This window comes from Pseudonaja textilis, chromosome 4, assembly GCF_049901715.1.
Source record: "Pseudonaja textilis isolate UNSWEBS1 chromosome 4, rPseTex1.2, whole genome shotgun sequence".
Classification (NCBI taxonomy): domain Eukaryota; kingdom Metazoa; phylum Chordata; class Lepidosauria; order Squamata; family Elapidae; genus Pseudonaja; species Pseudonaja textilis.
This window is the reverse complement of record NC_141993.1, coordinates 75,596,952-75,615,562: the sequence shown is the minus strand read 5'-3', so window position 1 is coordinate 75,615,562 and position 18,611 is coordinate 75,596,952. Positions and strand designations below refer to the sequence as shown.

Here is an 18,611-nt window from a genome sequence, read left to right as displayed (position 1 = left end):
ACAAGTATATTCCTTTTGTCATTACTGGTAGTCCTTGACTTAGGACCATAATTCAAACCATAAATTATTACAATTGTTCAGCATATCACCATGTGACTGGACCCAATTTTATCTAAATTTTTGCCGCAGTCATTAAACAAACACCATGGTCTTTAACTGAGTCAATTTTACCCAATTTGCATTTTTACTGTAAACTGGGAGAAAATGCTGGAAACTTCAAAAAAAAAACACCATTGAAAATCACTGTCACATAACCATGAGATGCTACAACAGCCATAAAGATGAGCTGATTGCCAAGCACCCAAAATGTGATAATGAGGGTGCAGCCGTTATGACCTCAAAATTAGGTCATAAGTGAAGAGTCCTCCATAACTTCAGTCACTAATCAAAGCTACCTGTACTTCTTACCCTCCTGTGCTTTATATAATGCTATTTATCCCAAGAGAGAATATGTATTTGTGTTTGTATGTTTGCACACACAATAGCTCTGTGGTGCTTTGTATAACAGAAATATGTTGTGGAAAAACAAAACAACCAAGCTCAAAGAGCACCAAGGACCCTTATTTCAACCCTGAGCTATAAATATTCTCCTTTATCAGTAGACATATGTTAATTCTTTTCCAGAAAGAGATAAACATATATCTGGTCAGGCCTGAAGTCATGATAATTTTAAGAACTTTGGGAAAAACAAAAATTGGAGCAACGATTGCCAGTTATCCATACAACATCCCACTGCTTAGCTTGATGGTCTTGTTAGGAAAACAAAAAAGAAAAGTGTGTCTAAAGGTGAAGACTCTTTAGATGGATTATGAAAAGAAAACAGTTTCTTTAGACTCTTTTCTCCAGAGACCATTTTTGGGAGAAAGTAAAGAAGAGCTGTGTATGAGAGTAGAATAATAGTGCTTATGTTTAAATGATACCAAGTGAGTACCATCAGTGCCTTTTGATTTCAGTTAAGATGTACATCACATTTTTCTAAATAAATGCCAATTCCAGGAAGACTATAAAAAGAGTATAATAGAGTCTTCATAATGCCACCCAGGAACATATATCAGTATAAAACCAGTAGCAGGGGCATTGAGGGCAATAGATAATTATTTTCCTTAGGTATCCAATCATATTTTTTAGTATTTTAGTATTTATTTGATTTGTCAATCGCTTGCAAGATACAGGTATAAGAATAAACATAGTTTTGAATACATGAGATAGATACTTATAAGAAAAATAAAAAGAAACAATACAACAGGGACGGTAGGCACGATTGGTGCACTTATGCATGCCTCCTACAGGCCTCTTAGGAGGGGGATGAGGTCAATAGTAGACAGTCTAAGGTTAAAGTTTTGGGGGTTTGGGGAAGAAACCATAGAGTCAGGTAGAATATTCCAAACATTGACCACTCTGTTGCTGAAGTCGTATTTTCTGCAGTCAAGTTTGGTTTGGTTAACCTTGAGTTTGTATCTATTGTGTGCTCTTGTATTGTTATGATTGAAGCTGAAGTATTCATTTGCAGGTAGGACATTCCAATGTATGAATTTATATACTACATTTAGATTTAGATTAGACCGGAGGCAGCATCGTTCTAGATTTTCTAGATCTAGAGTTTCAAGTCTGGTGGCATAAGGTATTCTGCAATGAGTAGAGGAGCGGAGAACTCTTTTTGTGAAATATTTCTGGACTTTTTCAATTGTGTTAGTATCAGATACATGATATGGGTTCCAGACTGATGAGCTGTATTCAACTATAGGTCTAGCAAAAGTTTTGTATGCTCTAGTTAGTAGTATGATATTACCAGAGAAGAAGCTACATAGGATTAGACTAACAACTCTTAATGCCTTTTTGGCTATGTAGTTACAGTGGGCTCTAGCACTAAGATCATTAGAGATGAGTACTCCAAGGTCCTTGACAAAGTTTGGATCCTCAACAAGGTCTTGATTATTTAGCTTGTATTTTATTTTCTGATTTTTTTTGCCAATATGTAAGACAGAGCAATTTGTTGAGATTTGAAGTTGCCATTTGATTGACCATTCTGATACATAGTCAAGGTCTTTTTGGAGGGTAGCAGTATTGTCTGTGGTGTTGAATAGCTTTACGTCACAGCGAAGAGAACGCAGTTGCTTTTAATATGATCACAGAGGTCATTTATGTAAAGTATGAAGTGAGTTGGTCCTAAAACATTGCTTTGGGGGACACCACTGTTGACAGGTACAGAATTTGATAGGACGCTCCCAATTTTGACCATTTGTTGTCTGTTTGACAGGAATACTTCTATCCAGTTATGTAGGTGTCCAGAAATACCATAAGATTTTAGTTTTAGTAGTAGTTTGTCGTGTACCACTGAATCAAAGGCTTTACGGAAGTCTATGTAGATTGCGACTATTGCTTTGCCATGATCGAGTTGTGTAGTCCATATGTTTTTGCAGTGTAAGAGTTGCAGATTACAGGATAGTTTTTTTTCTGAAACTAAATTGTTTATTGTAGAGTAGGTTGTTTGTCTCTAAGTGGAGGATAATGGATTGGTTAATAATTGATTCCATGACTTTACAGGTGATGCAGCATAAGGACATTGGTCTGTAATTTTCAACTAGGCTAGGGTCTCCCTTTTTGAAGATGGGGATGGCCGTGGCTTGTGACCATAGTTTTGGCAAGGAGCTGGTCCTGAAAGATTTTTCAAAGATTATGCTTAGAGGTTCAGCTATGGCAGTGGATAGCTTTTTTAAGAAGTAGGCACATATTCTGTCCATTCCAATAGATAGAGATAGTTTTAGATTGCACAGTGCTTTTTCAACATTGTCTTCTGTAAAATCGATATGTATTAGATCATTGTAGTTGTCTGTGGTTCGACTAGGAAGTACTGAGCTTGATCCATTGCTGTTTACAAATACTGAGCCAAAGAACGTGTTAAAGAGGTTTGCTTTGATGGTGGCATCGTTGCAGTGTTTGCCATTAGGTCCTTTCAGGGGTGGGATGAACCTTGAATCTTTTAGTTTGTTCTTTACAAAATTGTAGAAAGCACGGGTGGAATTTGTGCATAGAAGGTTTTCCTCTTGTTTAATGTGATAATTAGTGTATTCAGTTTTTATCTGATGGCATAGATTTTTGTAACGGCTTTTGAAGTTGGCAACGTGACCAGATTCGTTTTTTCGCCAAAGTGCTCTCTTTTTGGATTGAAGCTTCCTTATTGTTGTGGGTAATCTGTTTCTCCTGGTTTGGGGAGTTGTTATTGGTAAATATAGTTTGATGGTTCTTTTGATTTCTAGTAAGAATATGTTGTAATGGTCTTCAACAGTATTGCATCCAGTGAATAGAAATTGCCAATCAAGGGAAGAGAGATCGTTGATTATAAGATCATAGTTGCCTTTTTTGAAATTATAATTGGGGATTTTGTTGTTGTGATGATTTTTGTGTGGACGTATGTTGAGACAAAAGTCAATCATGTTGTGGTCACTGTTGGAAAAGGGTTCTTTAATTTGTATTCCGTAAATTGAATTCAAACTGTTGCAGAAGATGAGATCGAGGCAGTTGTTAAGTCTGGTATTGTTGGTTACTAGTTGCTCTAGTCCCAGATTTGTTACAGCATTGTAGAAGGTTGCATGTATGGGTTCAGTTGTACATTCGTTTAGGGTCCAGTTAATATGAAGTAGATTGAAGTCACCAAGAAAGATAAAAGTGTGTGGGCAGGATGCTGCCCATGTTAGTAGTGTATTTAGTTTGTTTACATGTTCAGTGTCATAATCGGGCTCTGTAACATAGTAAGAACCGAAATGTGATATTTAAGGTCAGTTCACAGATAATGGTCTCAGGAAGAGCAAGCTCTTGGGGAACTTGGATGATTTTTAGATGTAAGGACTTTTTATAGAAGATAGCAACACCACCTCATCTATGGATTTCACAATCTGATCAGTAAACATGATAGTCACTTACTGAGGTAATGGAGTCAGGGAGAGATGCGTCGAGCCATGTTTCACAGACAAATATGATGTCGAATTTAGCTGTATTTAGTAAGAGGAGAAATTCAGGTATTTTATTTATAAGGCTTCTTGCATTGAATAGCTTGCATTTAAGGCCAGTTGTAGTTTGAATTGAGGTAGTTGGGGGCATGCGTGCCTAGTCTTGGGTGATGGTGGATTGATTGAAGTAGGGTTGGATGCTGAGTTGTGGGTTGTGTGACTTTCTTTTGATACAGTCTGCACGGTAATCAATGTACAGGTCCTTCTCTCCATTGTCTAGACGATTTTTGAGTTCTGTGCATAGTATACGGGAGCGGCACATTGTTGTAAGGTTAGGTCAGGACGAGATCAGAGGTTTTTATGGTTGGTGTTGTTTTTCGCGAGTGAATTTATAGTATAAATGAATTTACCTTTGCTTAATTCATTTTTACAAATGAATTATATCCTTAATAAGAGATTGGACAGCTATTTGTCTGAAATGGTATAGGGTTTCCTGCTTGAGCAGGGGTTGGACTAGAAGACCTGCAAGGTTCCTTTAATTCTGTTGTTCTGTTAAGATGAGATTTCATCCTGACTTTCAATGTTTATACTTCATGAGCTGTAATAACTTCCAAAACCAGGCTTACACCATATTAATTTACAGGATTAAATTCTGTATTGAGAAGAGATGAATCCAGATGACTTTAATGCATTATGGACTTACCCATCTTCTGTTGTTATAGTTGTACTCATGAAGACCAATTTGGAAGATGAGAAGACAGAACCAAACTGGCAGAATGAATTGCTCTAATGGCAAAATAAATCATGCATCTAGTGGACTTGACCTTCAAGTCTATGGATGAGATTTACACATCAAGGAAAGCCACCATTTTATTTACATGACATAATTACTGAGTTCAAACAGCAAACTAAGCCTATATCAAACAAAGCATTTTTCTGGTTTTCCATGATGAATGAATTAACTTATGTTTGGTCATAAAGCCCATTGAGTGATTTTGGGATAGTCTTTCAAACATCATGTCTGTAAACTAGAAACCATAGTTTAGAATCATAATGGCTAGGTTCTTACATTCTGCAAAAGCAAAAGCAAACATTAAATACATGGTTTAATCCAATGTGTCAACCCTATCATTATTTTAGTATTAATCTGCTTTCCAACAATGGTATTTTTTAGCTACTGTATATGCATACCACAACATAGCAACTGTGAGAGGTTTGTGGCTGCCATACTGTAGAGTCTATCCATCATCCTAACCCTTGCTTGTGGTCATGCACAAGATTCCTGAAGAGAATGTGGACTATATTAATCACTATCTCTAAACAGCAATTTTATCCAAAATATTTGGAAGACATCCGTTTTTAAATGTTTACAGCACTCTTATTATCCAAAGAATAAGATGGATAATGTACCATATTTCTAAAAAGGAATTAGTACCTGAATTTACTTTTTGTTCTACTTGCTTTCCTTGTTTTTTTTAAAAAAATAATTTATCAACATATTTTATACTGCTTTCATCTGTACATTTATGCCGCTGCCATGTTGCATTTTTCTTCTAATGGAAGAAAAATCAGAACAGAAATTTCTACAGGTCTTAATGTTGAAAGGATATAAATATAGACTGTATTTCTCTATTGCTAGGGTATAGCCAGAAAGTGTTAGTTAGTTCATAATATATGTTAAACCTAAGTGACGGTGGTGGTATTGTAATGAAATATATATTGATTTTTTTTTTTCATTTCATCTTGTAAATACAGAAGACAGTCATGGATGATATCAACCCAGCTGATGATCCCAACAACCAGGGAGAAGATGAATTTGAAGAAGCAGAGCAAGAGAGGGAAGAGAATCTCCCTGAAGAGAATAAGGAGCTAAAACCAAATAACCAGAAACAAGCAAATTCTGAAATGGAAGACCATTTGGTGGTGAGTCAGTGAAACCCAATGGCTCTGTTCATGGAATGATTGTAACTTCAAGTGTTTCCATGCATGGGTGAAAAAACCCTTGCAAACATAAAGTGCAGTGCATGCATTATATCATCTTAAGGCTCATCTGCTAGTCATTCTGGACGGCTACTAGAGAAATTTAAATTTCCTATTGTGATAGCATTTTATGGGTTTGTTTTGTCCTGTCTACCTCTCATATTTCCTTTGGGTGAATATGGAAAATTTGTAAAATCAATCTCAGGAGCCATCTATCTTCTGTTCTGTGACATCTCTCCCTCTTCTTCTCCACTCAATGTTAACAAACACCCTTGTGCATCTTTGATGAAGTACAGGACACTGAAGGAATCCAGATGCAATGGTATGCATCACTGCATCAGATGTCCTATATGAACTATGCTTTGTGGACATGAGCATGTATGAGCATCTTTAGCTTGAACAAAGAGAGGGGGGAAAGATGGGGTGTGTGGGAAGAATCAATAAAGGAGAATAGAAATTGGAAGAAAGCTGTGCCTACAAATGATTTATGAGAACTTCAGAAATCCAAAGGGGAAGAATTGCAAAGCATCAGCATTCTGTGGCCAAATTGTGCCAGGTATTAGAATCACAAAACAAAGGGAGAAATGGGGAAATCTGATTCCTTGTTTTAGACATGAATATCAATACAGTACCCAGCAGTGAATTACATGAATGAAAGCAATGTTCTCAGGTGATTCTGTTCATGCATCAATCTGCCAACTAACAAGTACACAAAAACATGTAAGACAGTCTTTCCTAATGTAGTATCGGCAAGATATATTGAATTAAGTTTCCAGAATTCTCAGTTGGCATGATCAACAATATGTGGAGAAGTTTGATGTAAATAAAACTTAGTTTACTTTAATCTATATAAAACAATTTCTCAACAGTTCCTATGCAAGCTTCTGCTTCTGATTTTATGTAATACAGTAGAATATATTTTCTGTACCTAAAATGAAAATTAAGCTTGGTTCACACATCACACAAAGGCCTTTTGAATTTTGTTTGGTTTGGTTAACAGTTTGTCTAAACTCAACTGTTCGGGTTTGTTTAATGGCTTAGATTGTATGACTCTAGTCAAATTGTGGTATATTCAAAAAACAAATGGCTTAGCACAATGTGCAAACCCTCTTTCTATGGCCCAATTGTGAACAAAAAACAAACTGCTTTAATGAAAAATGGTGCTTTGATGATGTAATTAAAGCTACAGCTAAAGATAAATATGTATAGCCATTTATATGTGCATCGTACATAAAAAGAGGGGGCTTCAATTTCACTGTTGAGGCAGATATATTAGTGGAGTTTGTTGTTGCTTATTTTCATTTATCAAATCTATCAAATTTTCAAACAGAAGCTCTGAGTAATGTACAAATAAAGCATTAAAACAGAGGTCCCCAAACTTGGCAACTTTAAGACTTGTTGAGTCCAACTCCCGGAAGGCCACAAGTCTTAAAGTTGCCAAGTTTGGAGACCTCTGCATTAAAACATAAAAATCGTACCAACATTTAAAAAGAGGCACAGAACAGTGTTAAAAATTAATTAAAAGGGCTTTCTGGATGCTAACCTGTTCCATGGCTGCATGCATCACTATGAGTCCTGAGCAAGGTTGCAGAGCCATCTTTTCATGCCTTTTCAGAAAGCCAGGGGAATGGAGCCCATCTCACCTCTTGGGGGGAGTAGGTTCCACAGGGTAGGGGCAATGGCAGAGAAAGCTCAGATCCTGGAACCCCACCGGTCAGAATTGTTTTGCTGATTCGGTCCACAACTGACCTACTCTAACTAGGTGGGAGTGACCAATGAATTAGATGAAGACAGTACCAAAGGTATCCTGGCCCTGTGCCATGTAGGGCTTTAAAGGTAATAATCAATGGCTTGAACTGGACCCTGAAGCAAACTGACACCAATGCACCATTCTTTGGACTCCCAATATTATCCATGCATCTGCATTTTGTACCAGCTGAAGTTTCTGCATACTGTTCAAGGATAGCCTGTATGTTTATTCACTATAACCTTCACACACCCCAAGGGAGAAAGCATGAGGCGCAGCCTCGTTCCTGTAGTAGTTATCTATGATACAATGGTTTTTAACAGAATCACCAGTGCATGCAGGCATTTCCCAGTTCCCAACTAAGTAAAATACTTGTGAACTTCCTTTTTGAAACCAACTATATACATATTATTAATATTTGAATGTGCTGCTCTTTGTATGATGAAATTTGTTGTTATTTCTTTAGAATATTTTATCTCACCTTCCTTGGCAAACTGAAAAGCCATGTAAAAACAAATAGAAATCAAAACAGCTCTAAGACATAATAAAATTATGTTTTTATTTTTAGAAAAGCAGCAACATATAATAGAGCTCAATTTCATAAATCACCAGAAACCTGCTTTAATAATATGGTGTGAACACATCAATTAAATTACAATACAAGAGAATACGTGTAGCTCAAGGTTGAACTGTGGAGTCCTTTGGTGGATTCTGAGCTTTTGATCGACTGAAGATGTTACCTAGGAAATGTCTGCAAGTAAACAGCCAAGCTCAGAAAACACTAAGGACTCCACATCCTAGTTTTATTGTTTTAGCAGAATACCTTGGAGAAAGAGGTTTTATAATAGAGCTTTGAACATCAGAAAATATATTTTTCATGTCAGACTTCTGACATTTTACTTTTCAATGAAAACCAAAACACATTAACCAAACATTGAAATAAAACAATCTTTGATCCCATGTCTTTTTTAATTAAGAACTTGGGAGTAATCAGTGGAAACCTTCCACTTATAGCCAATGATAATAGAGGAATATATTTGGAACACACCAAGATGTGTCCCAAGATTTGGAACACACCAAGATTTTCCTTCCATAGGAATTGCTGATGGTGTTGAGCTGTTTGGCATCTCAACACCATTTTTTTTAAAAAATATTTTTATTGTTTTATATCATACATTTCATTTCTATGTTGAACGATGTGCTCTCTAGGTGTCCAAGGTATTAACATACAAACATTGTCATTGTCATTATGATCATATATATATATACATAAACAAATACGTAGTAATATATAAACAAATATGCAATAACATCAATCATATTATAACATATCTTCCATTATAGTATCGATTATATAACCGTCAAAAATATTTACTCATCTGTTTTTCTTTCTCCTATAAACCATATTTCACCTGATTCCATTCCTCTAACCTCAATATCTATTATTTAACCATTTATAGAATAGTTCCTGTGTTATGAAATAGTCCGAATCTTCTTTCTTTTCCCCCAAGAATAGGGGTTGAAACTCTTGTCACCTTTAAACACAGCTTCCTTTTGCAAATTGACCACATTCATGGTGATGTCATATCTCAAATCTCAGCTTGGCATATTCTCCAAAGCATCTTGAAGATAGAACAAGATGGATGGAAACTAATCAAGAAGAAAATCAACTTAGAATTAAGGAGAAATTTCCTTACAAATAGTCAATGGAATGACTTGCCCCCAGAAGTTGTGGGTGCTCCAACGTGGAGGTTTTTAAGAAGAGATTGGGCAACCATTTGTCTGAAATGGTGTAGGGTTGTCTCCTTGAGCAGGAGGTTGGACTACAAAACCTCCAGGGTCCCTTCAAACTCTGCTATTCTGTTACGTAAGTCACTCAATCCTGTTTTTTTAGGAGAGGTGGTTCAAATATGTCCCTCTTTCTGTCATGGCTTCTATTTTACATCCTATGAAGAAACAGAAAGGTGTTGTAAATATTTCTAAGCTTTGTTTTACCAAAGTGCTACCCTTTGGGTCTGCAGTCTCAGAGCCCTCTGGCAAATCATCCTTTTTCTGTCTTTGGGCAGTTGGAGAGAAATGCTATTAGGAGAATTGTTTTTTAAGCCTTCAGGGGGTTAAAGCATTAAAGTATTATTTTCTCCCTTCAAACATTCCTCCGAGCTCTATATGCCATTCTGTGGCCCTTGAACCATAGAGGACTGGCTTATTCCTGGTCTAGATAATCAAAACTACTTTTGGAATATTTGTTATTGTTCAAATACGATACAAACACTGTGTAAAAGCATTAGTAGATATTGATGATAGCTTAAAATGTGTTTGTTACAAGGAAACACTATTTTTGAAAGAAGAAATGCTTAATCCAACATCTGGGTTTTCAATGTTTTTTAAAAAAATATTAAGAAGAGTATTGATCCTCTTTCTCCTGCTCAACATTGATTCTCCTAATACATACAAATAGCATTATAAGGTCTAGACAATAAACATTAATTTATTCTTGTCCTCTGGATAAATTCATTATAATGATAGAGATCAAGAGAAAGAGAGAAACATTTAAGAATAAATATTGAATTAAGTAATTTTGTTTCTAACACTGTATCCACCTTTCACATCACTGAAAGAATTTAGAAGTGGAAATTATTTGTGTTTACAAAAATATCATTTACTCGAGCATTAATATAATATTAATATAATTTTAATTGCTGTGTTCCATATTCTTAAGCATTGGCCAGATAAATTGTGTTTATACTATCCATATTCAATGGTGACTTTCAGTACATTTCTAAATAATAATAATTACTATAGTTAAATGCATGTATCACCTGACCCTAGGGACTCTGGGCAATCTAGTTGCTTCCAGATTATGTTTTAAAAAGAAAAAAAATACAAAAGTTTCAACACATTTTGGTCACAGTTGTGATTTGGAAGGCTTCTCCACAGTTTCATCTTGTGCTTCAGTTGCAAGCTTTCCTTCATTTTTTTTTTTTTTGGAGAGGGAAGTTTGGGTTACTCATAGTCCCTCATGCCTTGACCAATTTTCACTTAGACTATTAATAAAGGAGAATACTTGTAGCTCAGGATTGAAATGTGGGGTCTTGTTTACACTGATGATGTTATCTAATTTAGCTAATGAAGCATCTGCAAGAAAACATCCAAGCTCAGAGAGCACCAAGGACCTGCCATTTGGACTCATTTTACATGGGACTGTCTTTGAACACCACTCTGAGCCCATAAGCTAGTCCAGAACATAGACTTCAGATTATATGGGGCAATTTATTTATTCATTACCTCTTCTGTGAGAGCTGCTCGGGTTACCTTTTGGGTTTCCAGGTACAACTAAATGTGTTCATGGTTCATGTAAATCTTTTCATAGCTTTGGCCTTGGATATCATCTGGAATGACTTCTCCCAGTGGCCTTGGTCACCTTGAAGAGATCTCAGAGGAAGGACTCCCTCTGGGTCCCTGCTCTGGGTCCTATATATGCTGGGATCCTGCCCTTTCTCTCTGGCCCCACTTTTCTGGAATAATATCTCTGCAGAGAACATCATATTCCCACCATTCTTGAGTTTTTATAAAACCATTGAGATCTGGCTGTTTAATCCTTTCAATTCTGAAGGATGAAATGAATTCTTTCTTTAGGTGAATGTTTGTTGGCTAACTGATATTCCCAGTTCTCAGATTTCTTTTTCTTTGTTTATCAGTTTGATTAGTAACTAGTGTTGTTTCATGAATATTATTATGGGTGTGCTATTTTTTATAATTTTTATTAATGGACTACGTAATCACTCAGTTGTTGATTGTAGCAGCATTATCAACCTTATAAAAGTAAATAATTTGTTTAAAACGATGGGAAGAGAACATCCAGTTTGTTTAGTGTTGATTAATAATGTATTTGCTTTCATCTCCATCTCAGAATATATTGAAGCAATTAGTGGATAATCCAATTGATGTATCATACGTCTTGAGTGATTCATTCCATCAAAATTCTGGATTGTTCTGCATTTTTAAAAAACTGGTTTTATTCTGGATGAATAGCACAAAAACCTACATTTATTTTTGTACACATCTTTGCCAAAATATGATCTTAATGTGAATCTAAAATTAAAATTTTGTGCAAATTTTAATGCACCTTGTATTTTTAGCTGAGAAATATTTCAAAGAGTAGGCAAAAGAACTCAGTGAATTATGTGCTCATTTGTACCGCAACAGACTCCGTTTTGGCAGACAAAGCCCCATGTATCAGTTTGATTTTATGGCCCTGTGTATCAAACTATTCCAGATCTTTCAACCACAGTTAATAGACTGACCAAACTTATGCCTGTACAGTTCTTAGTGATATGTGAGCTTTCAGATTTAAGTCTTTGGAATAGCCCAGCCTGTCTATAGTTTTGCCCGTCCTTTATTTTTTTTTTTTTAAGTTAATACTTATTTTCTGAGTTCTGGAGCTGCAGGAATAAGGGCAACAGAATCTGTTTGATTTATCTGCAGGTGGTGGGCAATCCGGATCAACAGGAAGACAATGTGGATGAGCAGTACCAGGAAGAGGGAGAAGAAGAGGTAAATAACTTGAAATTATGAACCCTACAGGTTTATGGTGAGGATAATATACGGCAGTGGGTTGAATTTATGTGTCCTGTTCCTCTTGGAGGAAGGGCAAGCTGAATGATGAAATGCATTACAGAAAAAAGCTGCAATAATATATTTGAGTGGAACCATAAGCCCGTATTTTTGAAGTGGCAGATGTACAAGTCCAACAATGTAATGTATAGCCCACAAGTAGTTTCTGCAAGGAAGGACAAGCTAAAACAGTACATAGACCATAGAAGTACTTCATGTACAGGTAGTCCTCAACTTACGACCTCAATTGAGTCCAAAATTTATGTTGCTAAGTGAGAAATTTGTTAAGTGAGTTTTGCCCCATTTTACAATTTGTCTTGCCACATTTGTTAAGTGATTCACTGCAGTTGTTAAATTAGTAACATGGTAGTTAAGTGAAATCTGGTTTCTCCATTGACTTTGCTTGTCAGGAGGTCACAAAAAGGAGAACACATAACTCTGGGACACTGCAGATGTCATAAATGTGAGTCAGTTGCCTCCGAATGTAAATCACCTGACCATGGGGATGCTTCAACGGTCATAAGTGTGAAAAATGATCATAAGTCACTTTTTCAGTGCCGTTGTAACTTTGAATGGTCACTAAATGAACTGTTGTAAATCGAGGACTACCTGTATTTCATAATCCTATTGGAGTGATCCTATCCACCCATGTCATCAGGCGAGGAACTGATAAAAATTTTATGATTGGAATTCTTAGAACTTTATTCCAAGATATTAAAAAGAACACTTGTTCTTTTTTTCATTCATTCATTCATTCATTCATTCATTCATTCATTCATTCTCTATAACTTCCCAATTCAACCAAGTGACTTACAATTATAAAACATTTAAAACCAATAAATCAGTAAAAACATCCACAAAATAAATACATACAGCAGCCAAGATAAATGTTCCTTACCCAATAAGTACAGTGTAGCCCAAATGGGTACTTTATCTTCAATAATCACTTTGTTCTTAAATATGTATATTTTTAATAGGCCCAAGGAGATCTACCCGAAGAGAAGAAAAGGGGGCTGGAACACAATGGTGAAGATCCATATGGTGAAAATGATGAAAATGTAAGCACTGCACAATTAAATAATGAAGTGAAGAAGATGCTATTGTGGGAGATGGACTTGGTTCTAAAACGCTGTGCTTTATCCATTGAATCTCTTAACTATTACTCTTTCTATGTAGATAAAAGCAAATGTATTCCTACCAAAGCAAATAAGTCTTAGTCAGAGTTTGGAGCCTCATACCAGCTTTTCAGAACGTTTACAAACACAACAGATGCCAAATTCAACAGAATCAATGACCTAGCTCTTGTTCGGGGGGGGGAGGGGGAGGATAATTAGATTGTAGTGAAACCAGAATGAATACCAGGGATGTATGGATTGCCTGTGAAGCACTGTCAAATCTGCACAGCATTAATAAAATGCTAACAAAAGGTCCATTAGGGTGAAGGGATGCAAGCTTTTTCCAATCAAGATTACACTTGACTTTCGATCACCATCCGTTCCAAGTAGGCAGCTCAGGAAAAAGCAATAGAAAATTACTTTATTTTTAAATAAAATGGACATTAATATTAATTAGATAATAAAATAGATAACAGTATGACATGTCATCATTTTGCTGTTGGATGGGTTGGGTGACTCCAGAAGCTTAGATTATTTATTTGTTTGCTTGTTTGTTTATTTTATTTATTCATGTATTTATTTACTTACTTACTTATTTATTTATTTATTTATTTATTTATTCATCAGATGAAAAATCCAAATCCAAATGAACAAAATAAAAAATTAATATGTGACGGGGACAATAGGCACTTACATACTCCCTCGTAGGGACCTCTTAAATATGAGGCAAGGTCCACGGACATTAAGTTAGAATTAAAGCTATGAAAGTTGGTGGCTGAGACAACTGAATCTGGTTAGATTATGTAGTTCAGAAGCTGCACAGTATGCATACTTCATTTATGACTGTTTCACTTTTATAGAGCGAAAGATGTAGGACGTTAATATCATGATACATATCCCTTTGAATTTTCTCCCATTTCCAGAAAATTATCTGGAGGGGAGGGAAGCAATTCCACCTATTTTGCTGTAACAATTGGAATCTACTATAGAATTTAATCTAAATTTAAATCAGAATAGAGCTGCAAGGGACTTTGGGTGTCTTCTAGTCCAGGCCTATCAAACTGGTGGCCCACAGGCCAGTTGCGTCATGCACAGGCCATGCCCACCCCGGCTCTGCAAAGGCAAAAGAGTAATGATAAGTCACAATACGTCATGTGACACCCATGTTCTAGTCCAATCTCTGCTCAAGAATGAGGCCCTATACCATTTCAGACAAGTGGCTGTCTGGTCTCTTCTTAAAAACTTACAGTGATGAAGGCAAGCTGTCCAGTGGTTAATATTCCTCACTGTGAGGAAGTTTCTCCTTATTTCCAGGTTGCTTCTCTCTTTGTTTAGTTTCCCTCCATTATATTTCCATCTATAAAATGTATTAGTTATACTTCCCAAATGCTGTATCCTTTTCTCTATGTTGTTTCTTTGTTGGTTTTTCAATTTGTGTCCTGAAATCGTCTCTGTCTTTTACCAATTTTTGGATATCCAGGCTGAAGAAAAGATGAGCGAAGGAGTTGATCAAGAGGAAGACATTCAGGAAGGGAAGCAACAGAAAGAAGGCCATGATGAAAACTATGAGGAAGAGGAAGAGGAAGAAGAGGAGGATGGTGCTCCTGCTGCAGATAAAAGCCGCAGGCGAGGGGAAATGTAATTCTGGGATTGTTTCCTGACATTACGTGAAAGAAAAAGGGACGAGAGTAAGAGCAAAATTGTGTAGATTCTAGAGGGGGAAAAAATGAGCCTTTTAACAAAAATGAATATATTATATTTTTTTATTGGAGGTTTTTGTGCATTTATATGAATACAGTATTTTTAGGTTGCATTCTTAATATAAGTTTTATGGAACAAAAAAAATAGAATAGGAAAAGTATTGTTTTTTCTTTTCTTTTTTTTTCTTAATTTTTTTATGATGCCTTTTTTTTTAAAAAAAGGGCTATGTGTGTTTTGTTTTTGCATTGTCCGTATAGTGAGAAGCCAAGGTACGGTATTCTTTAAGCCAACAATAAAACTAGTGCCTGAGCTTGAAGCTTGAGGAAGGACTGACTGCTCCCATATCTCAATTCATTCATTCTGTGAGCCTGTTGCTGACTTGTCCTGTGTTCATTTTGGCTAGAATCAGTTTGCCTAAGTGTCATTGATTCAGATGTTGTTAGCACAGATTTATAACAGCTATGTTGGCATATTTCAAAAGGCATAGCAACAGGGGAATGCTTGAGCTGGTGTCAGATCAGAGTGTAAAATTCACTTCAATGTTTGTAGGCTGACTGTTATCCTTCTGTCCCTCCTTATGAACTTCCCAGTGCTTGGCCATCATATGACACAGAATGCTAGTCTAGATGATTGGTTGTTCTGATCCAGCAGGGTAACGTTTATGTTTGATCCTGCCTTACATGCCCTAGTTCTTTCTTCAGGTGTGTTAGGATTGCAACTGGGTAGAAATTTTATAGGACTTATAGCCATAACTCAACTAGATGGTATGAAGCTGAAAAAGCTGCCTTAACTCAAGATTGGTTGTCATCCATTGATGAAGATAGAATGTCCTGACTCTTTCACTGACTTGTTTTCATTATCTGTGAAAGCTCACATTTGAAAACTATGGAAATTGCTTCTGAGTGGACCTGTATACATTTTTGTTATTAGAAACTCCCATTTTTGTCTAGTTTAAAAGGTGATGTGTATATGTGAATCTCTTCTTTCTCTGGTTTATTTGCACTCAATCATACTTTGTTTTCACCATTGCCTAATTTATAAAAAGTCACATTGGACTTTTAAGGTTTTTTTAAAATAGCTTTCTCTCAAGGCTTTTTTATTACCATGATTCTCCAAGAATCTGAAAACCTTCATCTTGGTTATATCAAAATTCAGAATACAGGAAGTATTTTAGGCATATAAAAAACTAGTGTGTTGGGATTCGTAGAGTCATACAGGAGTGAAAGTATTTTTATATTTTTCCTTGTTGAGTATCTTGGTCCAAAATTCCAGATGGCTGTTCTTTATTGCACTGGATTTTAGCCCAGATTTGTTAGCCCTGTCACCCATCTACCATCTGAAACAGTACAGCATAGACACAAGTTAATCACTTAGTTTAGGCATGGAAAACTTTTGCCCTGGTGTCTAATATGCCATATGTTCTCTATTCTACTCTACAAAGCTTCCTTTGCACACCCCTCCGTTATCCATGCTCCCTATTTTTAATGCAGTCTTTCTTGTTTTGTTTAACTTTTAGTGGATGTTTCTAGTAATCATACTTACAAGAGAATCAGATATTCTTTCCCCAGATATTCTAGTCTTAAGTTGACTTTTTCCATATGCCTGTTTTGAGCCAACTGTGAAACAAAAAAAAAAAGAACATGTGGATAGCTAAAGGGAGCCTTTGGCCAACTCTCTTGCTTTATCCATGCTTGTGTTTCTGATGTCAAGTTCTTAATAACTTCCAGAATGATCTTGGAGCAACTTTATTGTTCCTTAGTGTTAGGAAACAGGGGCAGTTTCTTTTGAATCTGCTCATCTTTGGAACTAAAGTATGAGAACTGCATATCAACTGACCAATCGGTGTCACAATTGGAAACAGAATGAAGCTTTCAAATACTCATAGACATTCCTGTCTTCTTCAATTATTAGACTTGCTTTGATTAATCAATAGTGCTTACCTCATGCACTTGCTGATGGAATAATCAATATACATTAATATGTGCATGCACAGAAGGTAATAGTACCTGTACCACCTGATGCTATAAGGGTCACAAATGCTGCGCAACTACCTGGGAAATCAAAGATTGTTCCCAAACAATATATACTATGAACTCCATCATGGTAACATATTCTATGCAGATCTTGGAAAGAAGACTTTCTCCTCCCGTGCCGTAGAGCCTTGATGAAGATTCCATTCCAAAAGCCTTTTCCTCACTGTAATTCTCCACCTTATCTTTTGCACAGGAGAGTGAGTTTCTTTCACATATTCACATTGGGGAAAATTTCCAAGTCCAAGGTTTATGTTTGTGCTGTTTGTCAAATGTTTGTAACTTGCAGTATATGCACATATACACATACAAACCTATATCCTTTTAATTATGGCGGTCTTCCCCAACCTAGGCATGCAGATGTTGGACTTCAGTTCCCAGAATTCCCCATCTTAGCATGGCTGTTGCTGAGAGGAGTTTGAATCAAAAAATTGGGAAGATTCCTTCACACACAGGCCGATTGGATATCTTCTGGAACAGTGTTTCTCAAACGTGGCAGCTTGAAAATGTGTCCACTTCGACTCTGAGAATTCTCCAGGCCGTTGAAGAAATGAAGTCCACGCATCTTCAAGTTGCCAAGGTTAAGAAACAATATTTCAGAATGTTTTTCAGAAGCACAAACATTCTTCAGATCAGGGGTGAAATTCCATTTTATTTTTTTCTATCACAGGAAAGAAAAAATAATAATAATTCAACGCTTGAGAATCTTTTCCTTTTTTTTGCTTTTAAGATACACCACAACAACCATAATGGAAAATTTCTTTTAATCTTTTTATATGAATGTAATATAATTCATTTTGTACTAACCCGATGGTAATTTACTTTTGTAAATGTTTTGAACCATATCTTTATACATTTTTTAAAAAGGATTTTGTGTTAAACATGGCATCCAATTGTATATGTATAACAATACAAATCTGAGTTTACTAATTAAACAAAATTATGTTACAGGTGGTGAAAAAAACTTCCCTGTTTACAGTTATGTAAAGTGTATGATATGTACATACCCTTTGGAATACAAATATTTTGATAAAATTATGTGTATTTTTCATGCCTTGGGACAGTATTTAATTTTTCTGAGGCTTTAACTGAAGACCATCAATAAATGGTAGAGTTTGAAATAATGCTGATTTTAAGGTGTGTGCTTTTTGCTTTATTTCTACTATTGTTCTGGCTGTAAGTTCTAGCAATGTGCATCATCCAAGTAGATGAATAACATTGCTTTTCAAAAATCAAGTTCAAATAATCTGGGTTTTGATTCAAATCAGAAATCATTTTTCTGATCATTGCAAACAAATACAGTGAAGTAGGTGATCAAGAAAAGAATTTATTAAATGAAGATACATGGATTTAAATGTAGTTTTTATTAATGGGTATATTTTTTTTATCACTGAGATTTTTACTTTGTAGGCTTAGTTTGTTCAGCTGATTTTAGCAATGAACCTATTAAAATATATTGCTTATTATATGTACATAA

General features: G+C 35.8%; 1 protein-coding gene across 9 annotated transcripts in view; it reads left to right on the top strand.

Annotated features, from left to right (window-relative positions):
* Positions 1-18,258, top strand: part of GOLIM4 (golgi integral membrane protein 4) — a 65,438-nt gene extending 47,180 nt beyond the window's left edge. For all 9 annotated transcript variants that reach the window (XM_026705804.2, XM_026705803.2, XM_026705802.2 and 6 more), the window contains 4 exons: positions 5,703-5,870; positions 12,160-12,228; positions 13,266-13,346; positions 14,884-18,258. In XM_026705804.2, the coding sequence (XP_026561589.1) occupies positions 5,703-5,870; positions 12,160-12,228; positions 13,266-13,346; positions 14,884-15,045 (480 nt within the window). In that variant the 3' untranslated portion in view covers positions 15,046-18,258. The remainder of the gene's footprint in view (positions 1-5,702; positions 5,871-12,159; positions 12,229-13,265; positions 13,347-14,883) is intronic.
* The last annotated feature ends 353 nt before the right edge of the window (positions 18,259-18,611 follow it).